This window comes from Rhinopithecus roxellana, chromosome 7 (genome assembly GCF_007565055.1).
Source record: "Rhinopithecus roxellana isolate Shanxi Qingling chromosome 7, ASM756505v1, whole genome shotgun sequence".
Lineage (NCBI taxonomy): Eukaryota > Metazoa > Chordata > Mammalia > Primates > Cercopithecidae > Rhinopithecus > Rhinopithecus roxellana.
The window spans coordinates 56,200,794-56,213,109 of NC_044555.1; the positions used below are offsets into that span (position 1 = coordinate 56,200,794).

A 12,316-nucleotide genomic window follows, 5' to 3' on the forward strand; every position below is an offset into this window, starting at 1 on the left:
GTGACATCATAATGCTGTGCTGTAACCTTTGATGAATGAAGCTTTCCCTTATGCTTGTTTTGTCCCTTGTTATAATTGGTGGCTAAAATATGAAGATGCAATTCTGGCATGTAAGTACTTTGTTGAAAAAGCAGGCTTGTGTGAAATACATATAAAAATGTCATAATGCCCTAAAATGCCCCATTTTCCTGCGTTTTTAAAAAATGCTGCTTTTTCCTGTTGTTTTTGTCATGTGAGAGTTTTTCATATCTGTCTTTTTTCAAGTATAAGTACTGTGGCTGAGTGAAATAAATTAAATGATTTGTTTCCTATATTTTTAAGCTACTATTAATAATTAATATCCATTCTCCATGTATACACATTTCTTGGAAAGTTGGGATAAGGTGATCATGAGAGATTTTTCCTAAGTCTAAGTTGCTAATCTGTTTACAGATTATTGGATTAAGGATTAAGGATATTGTCAATGAGTATTTTTTTGACCTGCTGGTTACTCATGTGGCAAAAACAAATTCAATACATTTATTTTGTCTACTAGTTAAATACATGGCTTTATATATGGAAAATTAAGTTTGGCTGTGGGTGTGTTACTTCTAACCCAAAATTATTTATTAGGAAATCCTTCATTTGATTCTTCTCTCTGACTGCGGAAAAATGACTTAGTCTCTCTGCCTTAGTTTTCCTGTCTCACAAATGGAAATTATATTCTTCTTTGTGGGACTGTTTCTAAGGCAGAATTATTTAAGTAGCTCCGAAGCTCTTTGAAAAGTGATCAATACTACATTAGTGGTTACAGTGGCTTAGTTCCCCTAAAACTGTATCAGTGGGGAATGTAAGCCAAATTAGGAATACTGTTACGTTTTTAGGGGGATATCCCTTACTTTCTCTGCAGATGGTTCCCTAAAGCCATTTGGCCTCCAGGAGAATCTGCCACATCTTCAGTAGGCACACTGCACTCTTAGTCCCACCTGTGTGCAAATTGAGAGGATAATGTCATTGCCTCTGTTTTATTTAACCTTTTAGAGTTTATTGGAACCATTTTAATTGTGCATAGTGTTAAACATTGATGTACTCCTAACTGAGACTGTCAAAATAAGGGAGAGGAATTCTATTTAGTTTCACTCGTGCTTTTACTTTTGTTTTTGAGGAAGAATTTTAATTCATTAAGAAACCTCTGTCCTTACAGGAGTCTAGTAAAAGCCCTAAAACGATGAAGAAATTTCTTCATAAAAGGAAGACTGAAAGAAAACCATCAGAGGAGGAATATGTGATTAGGAAAAGTATGTGTTCTGTACTTTCTGAAAGTTGTTTATGAATAAATTAACATGAGAATCTTCTTTTATGTGAGGATTTATTTGAAAGCAGATGATTGGAGCAATGTTTTCTTGACATCGTCTTTTACATATAAAGAAGAATGCATGGAAAGCTTTGGTCACTTCTTAAACATTTGAATAAGCTTCTTACAGCTGCACTTCATGTCATCTCAGGCAGATGTCATCTGTATCATTTTTGTGTTGAGCATTTTGCCTCACCTGGTTTAGAACCTCTAAAGGGACCCATTTCTTACGGATACATTTTTTTTCCCTCTTAGTTTCTGATACTTGAGATATTTTTCTCTAGGGAGATAGACTAAATAGACCCGAAGGCTGAAGTCCTTCCCGAAGTCCCATGCTCAGTGATGCTTAGTTACTCAGGGAATCAGCCTGCCCACATCTAGAAACATGGCTTCATTTGGAGACAGACTGCAAAGTAATCAGCCAGTCGATATGGACATATTTGGCTATGAGGCTGTCAACAAGGTACTTTGGGACACAAGGTACTTTAGGACACATGTGAAGGAGTAAGCGGTGTCTCACAAAGAGGTGGCAGAATTATGTGTATCAGCTGGGAATATAGTTTGGATAAATATTTGCTCCACCCCAGCTTTGGCATGCCTCACCCTCCACCCCACACCTAGTTATGCACATTGGCATGTTCACAGGGTGCTGCCATCCAGCCATTGCAAGAATGAGTTTGGAGTAGAAGAGGAGGGGGGAGGGAGAATGAGTGACTACGCTGACTGGTTAGAAAATTGGGTGGGGTTAATGAGGGAAAGCTTCCTAAAGGCGAACCTTGAAATTTAAAGGAGAGGAAGGCTGGGGTATATCGATGGGAGCTAAGCTAGCAACTAGCTCAGTGCTATGATTTTGGCCTCACTGAGACCACTGACAGAACACCACCCCGCTACCCTGGTTCCCAGTGTAGAGCTCTGGGCTTCAGGAGTAGGCCCTGCACTAAGCTGAGCTCACTGAGGCTGACTCCAAAGCTCCATGAGAATGCTGTCACTCTTCTCCATAAACAGCATTGGACAGCTCTTTCTCCTGCCTTTCATAAACTCTACTGGTCAGAGAAGCCAGTCCCAGGCAGTAGAGTGCACTGCATCATTTTGAGGGTCGAAAGGCATGTATCTATGAAAAGTCATGATGAATTAATTTTCACAGGTACAGCTGCTCTGGAAGAGGATGCTCAGATCCTTAAAGTGATCGAAGCCTACTGCACCAGTGCAAACTTTCAACAAGGCCATGGCTCAAGTAGGTTCCCCCAAACTACTTTCTCTAGTGAGTGACGTTTCTTCTTTACTGCTTAGTGTCTTTTAGAAAAAGAGAAAAGCAACCCAGACGGGTTGCAGGGTGTGGAAAGCAGGTGACTTGGTGCAGAGGAGTGGTGTAGGACTGCATCTTTCAGATAAGGTGGTTTTAGCTACCAAGCGGTTTGTTTACCCACTGTTGTTTTTCACCCAGAAAGAGAGATGCAAGAGTAAAAGAGTTGGAGGTGATAGAAGTGAAAAAAATTTTTAAAAGTTGTTCTCCTTTGAAGTACACAGATACCTTCACCAACACTAGTTAGGAATTAAAGGGCCCAGAGAGTTCCTGTGTCTGTGAACTGATGCTAATCTCTTCTTATAGGCAGATTTGGAAAGGAAGTCAAAATACTATCTTTGATCAGCTGCATATTTAAAAGAGCAATCTTCACCAAACTCAAGTTTCAAAGTTGCTCTGAAAATCTGGAAATGTAGCTGCTTAGCAGAGGTTGTCCAAAATGTATACAATTTATCAGGGAGCTATTGGGTTAGGGTATTTCCCCAAACAACTTTCAGGTTACAAACGAAAGCGAGATAATATTTTCTGATTCATCTTTATGCTTTTTAAAAGCCAGGTCACTTCGATTATGTCTTTTGTCTCCCATTATTATAGACATTCAGAATACCTTTTGTGAGGTTTTTGCACCTGTGTAAGAAATGAATTTTGGACAGCCAGTGACCAATCATTTGAATGTGGGAGGGGATTTCTTAGGTGCCTTGACATATTCTTTCAAAGTAATGCATCTCTAAGGCTGACATAAAGGAAGCATTCTACTGGGCATGATGGCTCACGCCTGTAATTCAGCACTTTGGGAGGCCAAGGCAGGCAGATCCCTTGAGGCCAGGAGTTCAAGACCAGCCTGGGCAACATAGCAAAACCCTGTGTTTACTAAAAACACAAAAGTTAGCTGGGTGTGATAGCGCACACCTGTAGTCCCAGCTACTTGGGAGGCTGAGGCAGGAGAATCGCTTGAACCCGGGAGGTGGAGGTTGCAGTGAACCAAGATTGGACCACTGCACTCCAGTGACAGAGTGAGACTCCATCAAAAAAAAAAATTAAAAGAGAGAGAGAGGAAGAAAGAAAGAGAAAGAAAGAAAGAAGAAAGAAAGAAAGAAAGAAAGAAAGAAAGAAAGAAAGAAAGAAAGAAAGAAAGAAAGAAAGAAAGAAAGAAAGAAAGAAAGAAAGAGGGAATTCAATGTGAAAGTTGACACATTTGGCCATGAAGAGAGGACTGTCACACTCTGCTTCACAGAGAAAACCTGGCTGTGGCTTTGGGCACGCACAGCTCTGATAACATGTTTCAAGGAGCCAGGAGAGGAAAGTGAGGGCAGTTTTTGTTTTGAGAACTAGAGAAGAGAGGGGGACAAAGAGATACCAGAAGCATCCCTTCTACAAAATCTGACCTCATCTCCTCTTGCACCACCTATTTTTACATTTGACAGAGTGGATGGGTCTGCAGCTGGGAGGTGCAGCCAGTTATTCTGGCTTAAAAAGACACATCTTCACCCTTGCTCCCTACCCAACCTTTTACACGTGGAAGATGTCTGGCACTGTGCTTGTCACACAGCAGATCATTTAGCATCGTGGTGACCTCCTATCCTCTATCCCTCTCTAACTGGAAGTCCTGTTTCTCTAGAACTGACTACCATCGGCTCTTACTGCTTTCAGACAGTCATTCAGTCAGTTTGCTTTCCACTTATATTCGTCCCTTGGTATCTGCAGGGGATTGGCTCCAGGACCCCCAGAGATAACAAAATCTGACAATGCTCAAGTCCCTGATGTAAAATGGTGGAGTATTTGCATATCACCTGCATACATCTTCCCATATACTTTAAATCATCTCTAGATTGCTTATCATACCTAATAAATGTAAATGCTATGTAAATGGTTGTTATACTGCATTGGGTTTTAAATTTGTATTGCTTTTTATTTTTTCTGAATATTTTCAATGCATGGTTGGTTGAATCCGCAGATGTGAAACCTGCGGATATGGGGGGCCACCTGTATTAAGCACCTACAAAGTGCTAGGCACTGGAGAAGGCAGAGACACATCTCACCTCAAGAAAGGGGAGGTGGTCAAGTGAAGGCAGTGAGTGTGCACACCTCTGAAGGAACTTGGCCTAGAAGAGAGGAAGCCAGTGACTCAGGGAGACCAAAGATTAAGCACTTGAGCTCTGAGAGGAAGGATCCAGAGTGAGGGAGGTGCAGGAGAGCTGTTTGGTTGGGTCCCCATGCCTGTTGTGTCACCTCTTCTGTCCCAGAGCCTGGAGACATTCTGAGCAGAGGACATCTGCATCTTTGCTGATGATGTGATAATCTCCAAACCTCACTCCACCCTTGATTAAAATGGTCTTAGGAGGCATATCTACCTTACCCTATAAGACTGTAGAGAGAACAAATGGGAGTGATGATGCTTCTGAGGCCCTTAAAGCACATTGTGTTTCAGTGCAGTGCTACTGTCAACCTGACTTTTACTACAATGACAAAACACTGTGGCATAGGATGTAGTGTGTCCTTCCTGGGGATTTGCAGGGAAGAGTGATCACTGGTCAGCTCTTTGCTCTGGAGGAGGCAAAACAGGAAAGAATGGAGGTTTTGGTTGTGGACAGGTATTACAGGGGCTCTTTTGCTTTATTTTTCTGAATACAAAATGCTTCCCACCTTGGGAAGATTGAATCAGTGTATTTGGCCATTTAGAATTCTCATGTCAGGAAAATTTAGTCAGCAAATGATGGGTGACTGTCCTTTGGGTGTAATGTAGCAACATGCTATGAACAAAGACCCTTCTGTAACAATAGTGGAAAGCAACGTAGCACTCACTATTTCTACTCTTCACTAGTAACTCTCCCTCCTCTTCCCTCTTGCAACCCTTGTTTGTAGGTACTCGAAAAGATTCCATTCCCCAAGTCCTACTTCCTGAGGAAGAGAAACTCATCATTGAAGAAACCAGAAGCAACGGCCAGACCATCATGGAAGAAAAGTGAGTAGAGCAGGCAAAACCTTGCCTGGTTTATCTTGGAGCTGGCAAGAAGGTCTGGTAGGACAGTGGGGCACATGGAGAGTCTGTGATGAGGGACAACCCCTGCTTATCTGGGAATGTGGCCTGCTTTGCTGAGCATGCATTTGGGAGACTTTAGAGGGCTGCCCACTAACAAAACGAAGGAGGAAGGAAAGGCAGAGGTGACAGAGCCCTCCAAAGCAGCTCCAGCTGGCAGCTACCCTTGTAGCCAGCTCCCCAGCCATTAAGCTGCTTCTGAGCACATGGGAACATCAGTGACCTGGATGGGTTTAGGAAGTAATTGGGAATTCCAGCCAAAGAACCGATTTCCCTGCCCAGACAGATGCCACTCACATGTTTTTTGAGTCAGAAGCTGTGCTTTCACATATTTGACATCATTTAAAATCCTACAGCAATCCGGTTAGATAAACATTACTCTCACCACTTTCACAGATAAAGAAACTGAGGTACAGGAAGTTCAGGGAAATTATGTCTCTGACTTACCTTTACACAGTAGTGTGGGTGACCTAATGGGGGAAAATCAGGTTAAGTACCTTCTGGCTCGTAAAATTAACACAAAGTAGCCAAATAATTCATTTGTCTAAACTTGAGTCATTTCTGAAGTCAGGCCTAAATTTGCATGGGACAGCATATTTCAAGGTGCTTGGCACTGTCAATGCATTTTACATCTGGTGTGTGAAGTGATACAGCAAAATGGTTAAGTACTTGGGCTCAAGCGAAAAACAGTGTGGTTCAGCTCCCAATTCTGCTACTCATTAGCTGTGTGACCTGGGGCAAGTTGCTTCACCTCTCTGTGCCTCAGTTTCCTCATCTGTAAAATAAGGATGATGGTAATGCTTTCAGGGTTGTTGTGAGGTTAAATGAAGTAAGTATAAAGGCTAGCACTCAATAAATAATGATAGTTAATTCTTATTATAACTATATTCATTTTTACAACTTTGTGAGGTTTTCAGAAAATGTGCTATTATCCCCATTTTGCATGTAAATAAACTAAGACGAAGGGAGGATGAGAAGGAAACTGGTTCCCGGAGAACAGAGGACTAGTAAGTGGCAGGATCAGAACCAAAACTTAGCTCTCCAAAATCTTTGTCCAGGGAGAGACCCAGAGAGGAAAAGGCTATTACGCAACCCAGCCAGGGTGCTTCATCCTTTTTTGGGTAATATTTGACTGGGATATTCCAGAAAGAATGCCTCTGACTTTGTGTCATGTGCAGTGGAGAACTGAGGAGGGCAATGTCACAGCACAGATATTGTAGAATAGGCAGTCTTCTGATACCTCTCATTATATGATAGGTGATGTTCATTCCTGCCCCAAAGCTAGAGAAATCAAAACCTTATGATGGGAAGTGAAAACATCGAACTCCTAAAAACAGAGAGCAGAATGGTTGTTTCTAGGGACTGAGGGGAAAGGGGAAATGGGGAGATGTTGGTCAAAGGGTACCAAATCTCAGGTATGCAGAATGAATAAGTTCTGGAGAACTAATGTACAGTATGTTGACTACAGTTGGCCCTCTGCATGCATGGGCTCTGCATCTGTGGATTCAACCAACCCCAGATCAAAAAAAAAAAATTTCAGAAAAAATGGATGGTTGCATCTGTATTGAACATGTACAGATTTTTTTCATACCTAATAAAGGTTTTCTTTTTCCATCTTTGTTGAGAGATAATTGACAAAGGTGTTCAATGTAATGTCTTGATATATGTATGCACTGTGTTATACCATATTGTTTTTTCCTAAGTCATATGGTATAACCACTATTTACATGGCATTTACATTGTATTAGGTATGATAAGTAATCTAGATATAATTTAAAGTATGTGAGAGGATGTGCATTGGTTATATGCAAATGCTATGCCATTTTATATTAAGGACTTGAGCATTTGTGGATTTTGGTATCCATGGGGGTCCTAGAACCAATACCCCATGGATACCGAGGGAGGGAAGACTGTATAGTTTACAATGCAGTATACTTGAAATTTGCTAAGAGTGTAGATTTTGAGTGTTTCTGCCACACACATACAAAAGGTAACTATGTGAGGAGATGGATATGTTAATTAGCTTGATTGTGGTAACCACTTCACAATGTATACATATATCAAGACATCACATTGTACACCTTTGTCAATTATCCCTCAACAAAGCTAGAAAAAGAAAAACTTAGTGATGGGCCCTAGTCTCTTGTGTTTTGTTCACTCAAGCTGGGAAGTGAGTAGAAAAGGAGAAGGGAAGTATAGAAAAAGCGTAATGACATTGCATTTAGCTAAGCATGTGTGGTGGCGGTTGTTCTTCCACCAAAATAAAGAAGATGGAAGCCATTTAGAGCAGTACCATTCCCAATCAGCTAGAAAGTTCACTGTTTTTCAGGATCTGTATTGTTATAAAGTGGCTTTTATTGTTAAGTATTTTAACAGTACCTCAGTGCAAGCCATTTGTCTCTGAATTTTATCTTTATGTTCTAGGAGCCTTGTCGATACTGTTTACGCCTTGAAGGACGAGGTCAAAGAACTGAAGCAGGTAATAAAATATAAAAGTCATTTTCTTGGGTGACAGAACCATTCTCTTTTCCTTGCCTCACACTGCCCATGCTTTCAGGGAAGGCCTAGGAGGAAGGTAGTGAGGGGGCATTTTTATTTTCCTTGTGTCACCAAGGTAGGTTTTGTTGATTTTATCATGTAGCCTTGAATTTAAATTTCTGAGTCTTGCCTGTATTTCTATGTAGTAGTTCACAATAGAGTCCCAAAGTTAGTTACAACTTTCCTGTTCTCTGACATCCATAAACAGACTTTAAGAAAAGACTAGTCATTCATCAGTGTGTAAGTGTAAAGAGAACCATTAATCATGGTTTGTGGGCTTTTCTGCCGATGTGGTCCAGCATCACTGCCGATATGGCTCAGTGATGGACACTGTCACACTGTGCCTTGTATGTGAGGACTGACTGTATCTGGTGACAGAGTGAAGGATGGATGGGAGGGGAGAGAGATCAGGGACTAGAAGACCACTTAGGAGGTTCTTACAAAACTCAGGGTGAGACCTGTCAGAGTCTTGAACTGAGGCAGGGCAATGAGGCTGGGGAGGAGGAAAACGAATGTAAAGGATGGCATATTGCAGAGTTTGAACCTATGGACAAGGATAATGTGATTTTTGAGATTAAGAAAGAGCCAGGGATTAAAGATGAAGCTTCTTCCCAGGGTGTCTAGTTGCATATGGTGGTGCTCCTTCATGGGGATCAATAATCACAGGAGGAGGAGAAGTGTGGGGTGTTGAGAGAGATACTGAGTTCACTTTAGGACCTGATTAGTTTAAGGTGACATATCTAGGTGGAAATACCAAGCTGCTGCCAGGTAATCTCAGGTATGTGAGAGGATCACTTAAGCCCGGGAGTTTGAGGCTGCAGTGAGCCATGATTATGTCACTGCACTCCAGCCTGGCGAAAGAGTGAGACCCCATCTCTCAAAATAACAATAATAATAAAAAGAAATACCAGGCTGGCAGTTGAGATTGTGGACCTGATTCTCAGGAGATGAGGTCAGTACCAGAGGTATTTGGGAGTCCCCTTAATAGACACTTGGATTGAAAGAGAAGTGACACTAAGTGAAAAGCGAGTTAAATTAGAAGAGGGTCAGGGCAGGGAAGAAGAATCCAAAAGGTTTCCCAGAGACAGGCAGGAGGATTGACAGGCTGCTTTGTCATAGATGCTGAGGGAGGGAAGGTTGAGGAAGGAAAGAGAGTCAGTGATGAAAGCTGCCCCGAGGATGAGCAGGAGGAGCCCTTGGAAGGGCCGCCCTCTGTTTCGTAATCAACAAATCTTTCCCCATCATAGGAAAATAAAAGAATGAAGCAATGCCTGGAAGAAGAATTGAAGTCAAGAAGGGACCTAGAAAAGCTGGTGCGGAGGCTTTTGAAGCAAACAGATGAGTGTATTCGAGCCGAGTCCAGTAGCAAGACCTCAATTCTTCCATAACCATCACTGTGCCACGGGGTGGAGTGTGCCTTCAGGGCATCTTGAAATGTCCCGCTGAATGATTTGACTCAGTTTGCTCACTTCTTTGGCTTTTGTTTTGTGTTTGAGTCTCATTCTCTCTCTCTCTCTCCCTCCCTTCCTCCCTCCCTCTCTCTTCTCTCTCTCTCTCTCCCCGCTCTGTGTGCGTGTGTGCGCACGTGTGCGCGCTTGGGCATTTGCTGTTGTTTGGTTATTGGTTGGCTGTTCATTTCTTTTTCAACAGGGGAAAAAGCAGGAGGTGGTGGTAGAAATGGCCCCAGAGTCTTTTCCATTCAGTGAGAAAGAGAAAGGGAACACAGGCCAGTTACTTAAAAGGTCTTCAGATTGCCTTCAGTTCACAGTGCCTCTGCAACAGCCATTGCCCTCAGGTCACATTCTTTGGGCTGGCTGCCCTTGCAAAGCAGCTGGCCAAGGCTTATTAAATGTGAACCCAACTTTTCCCCCAGTGCTTTCCTGTACCTGCAAGCCTCTTAGTACTTAATTTACTGAAGGCAAATATTCCAGACTATGGCTAGGGTAGGATGAAAGACAAACACATCTGCCCAGTGATCCAGCTGCCCTTCCTTAGACCATCACATGCCTCCCCTCAATCACAGGTTTTAAAATTACTGCCCTATGTTGTCTCTAAGACCAAGAAAACTGTAGTACCCTTATTCCTTTTGTGTCATGTAAACTGTAACTCAGGGGGGCAGAAGCTCTGGTCACCCACACCAACATCAAATCCATCAGCAAATTCTACTGGACAATCCTCCCTTTCAGTAGCAGAGTTGACCGCCTTTTCCCATTGCATGATAGGTTTCTTTCCCTCATCTTCTGCCTAGTGTGTAAGTTTTCTATTTCCCCAGTGCTTTTAGCCAGCCATACCAAGTGGTGTGTAAACTAGTATGTATGTCCTTTGCTTACTTTTAAAAAAATGTAGTTAGACTGTGAGCAGTTACTTTATGTACGTTGCATATTCAAACTGTGACCTTTTATCCTTCAAAACAATCTGCATTAAGGAGATATTGTGCCCTAGTAGACAGTTTTCGTTCACTTTATTACTCTCTCATATATGCTGTGAGAAGTTGTAATATTCATTGGCCTCTTTGGGTGGGACTCTAAGCAGTATTTGCAGAAATATGCTTCTGGTCCAGTTTGTACATCCAGAACAAAAGGGCCCCTCTAGTAGCTGTGTGCTGGATTATTTGGACTGATTAACTCAAGTTGCTCGTTGAATCATACCATCCACTTTATCCCAGAAACTAGAACCGTGAGAAACCAGGTTTAGAAGACAGTCACAGAACAGCACACATCCAAATTCAGCACCATTGAAAGTTGGTCTAAGGCTCAGTGCTACTCACCCCTCTCTTCCCCAAAGACAAGAGAAATTTGGCGAGATGGGGAAGGTCACTGGAAAGTGAGGCCAAAGGGCTGATCAAAATTGCCTTTATAATATATTTGATGGATGACTATAAATGTGGGTTTTGCAAATGTTTAAAAACCAAACTTGAAGCCAGGCATGGTGGCCCACACCTGTGGTCCCAGCTACTCAGGAGGCTGAGGTGGGAGGATCATTTGAGCCCAGGAGGTCAAGGCTGCAGTGAGCTGTGATGACACCACTGCACTCCAACCTGAGACACCCCTGTCTTTGAAAAAGCAAAACTTGAAGTTTGAAACCCCTAGCTTGCTGAGGAGCCCTTTTTATTTTTGGTACTGAGACTCTCAAGGTCCCATAGCTATGTGGTACAGGGCTGTTGTCTGCTTGCTGCACAGCAGAAATTACACCATCCACAGGAAATGGACTATTCTTGCAGTCCAACATCAGCCAACCACACACAGCCGTGTTTGGAAGCTGAAGAGTAAAGAAATTTCTAGGAATGACTGTTGTTCTGTTTTTTAGCACAGCCATTTAGATATAACATCCTTCACTTAAAAATTAAAAACATCATCACTACTACCACCACCAATAACAACATCAACACAGATCTTCACATCTGCCCATTCTGTGGTTAGTCAATGGCTTGCAATAAATGTGCAAACTGCATCTGTAGGAAACATTTTTGTGATTATGAAATACTTTAGTTGATTGCTGAAAATATTGAAAGGTCTTCATTTTATAGTGATGTGTACATATGCATGTTTTGGGGACTGGGCCCTTCTGATGAGGGGCCCTCGGTACTCTGGGTAACAAAGCTTGTGCAGAGTGGTAACCATGCTTACACACTAAACAATAATATAAAGGAAATGAAGCCATGTTAACCTGAGAGCAGTGTCGCCATAGTTGTGTTGTTTACAATACTCTATAAATGGGTTCCTGTTGCCCTGTAATTAAACTGCTGCCCGTAGAGGCCTTTCAGTTCCTTTTCTGTCCTGTCCCTTCTTAACACAAGCTCAAATTTTCTAACTTGTTTTTATTTTGAAGACTTTTAAAACGGACATTTTCAATACATAAAAATAAACAGTGCTTTATAAAAATAAGTCTTTTGCTTCTTTTTTTGCTAGCCGGTGTGCAGAAAGATTTCTTGTGCTGTGTCAGCTTCCTCTCTCATTTCCCTCATTAGCTAGTCTGCTCTCACCAAGCCCTCTAGCCAGTCTCAGCCTTTTTCACTCAGGGCAGATGACATTTGCTCCCAACTTTACAGAGATAATACATGGCCTGAGATAGAACCTCCCTTAACTTCTCTGCCTCTCTTCTTCTG

At 42.1% G+C, this 12,316-nt stretch overlaps 1 protein-coding gene across 8 annotated transcripts in view; it reads left to right on the forward strand.

Annotated features, from left to right (window-relative positions):
• Positions 1-12,093, forward strand: part of ARHGEF6 (Rac/Cdc42 guanine nucleotide exchange factor 6) — a 124,121-nt gene extending 112,028 nt beyond the window's left edge. For 6 of the 8 annotated variants that reach the window (XM_030933729.1, XM_030933731.1, XM_030933732.1 and 3 more), the window contains 5 exons: positions 1,184-1,277; positions 2,478-2,567; positions 5,499-5,598; positions 8,098-8,152; positions 9,459-12,093. In XM_030933729.1, coding sequence (XP_030789589.1) covers positions 1,184-1,277; positions 2,478-2,567; positions 5,499-5,598; positions 8,098-8,152; positions 9,459-9,599 — 480 coding nt within the window. In that variant the 3' untranslated portion in view covers positions 9,600-12,093. The remainder of the gene's footprint in view (positions 1-1,183; positions 1,278-2,477; positions 2,568-5,498; positions 5,599-8,097; positions 8,153-9,458) is intronic. The other 2 variants (XM_030933730.1, XM_030933736.1) reach the window with 2 other exon arrangements.
• Positions 12,094-12,316: the final 223 nt, after the last annotated feature.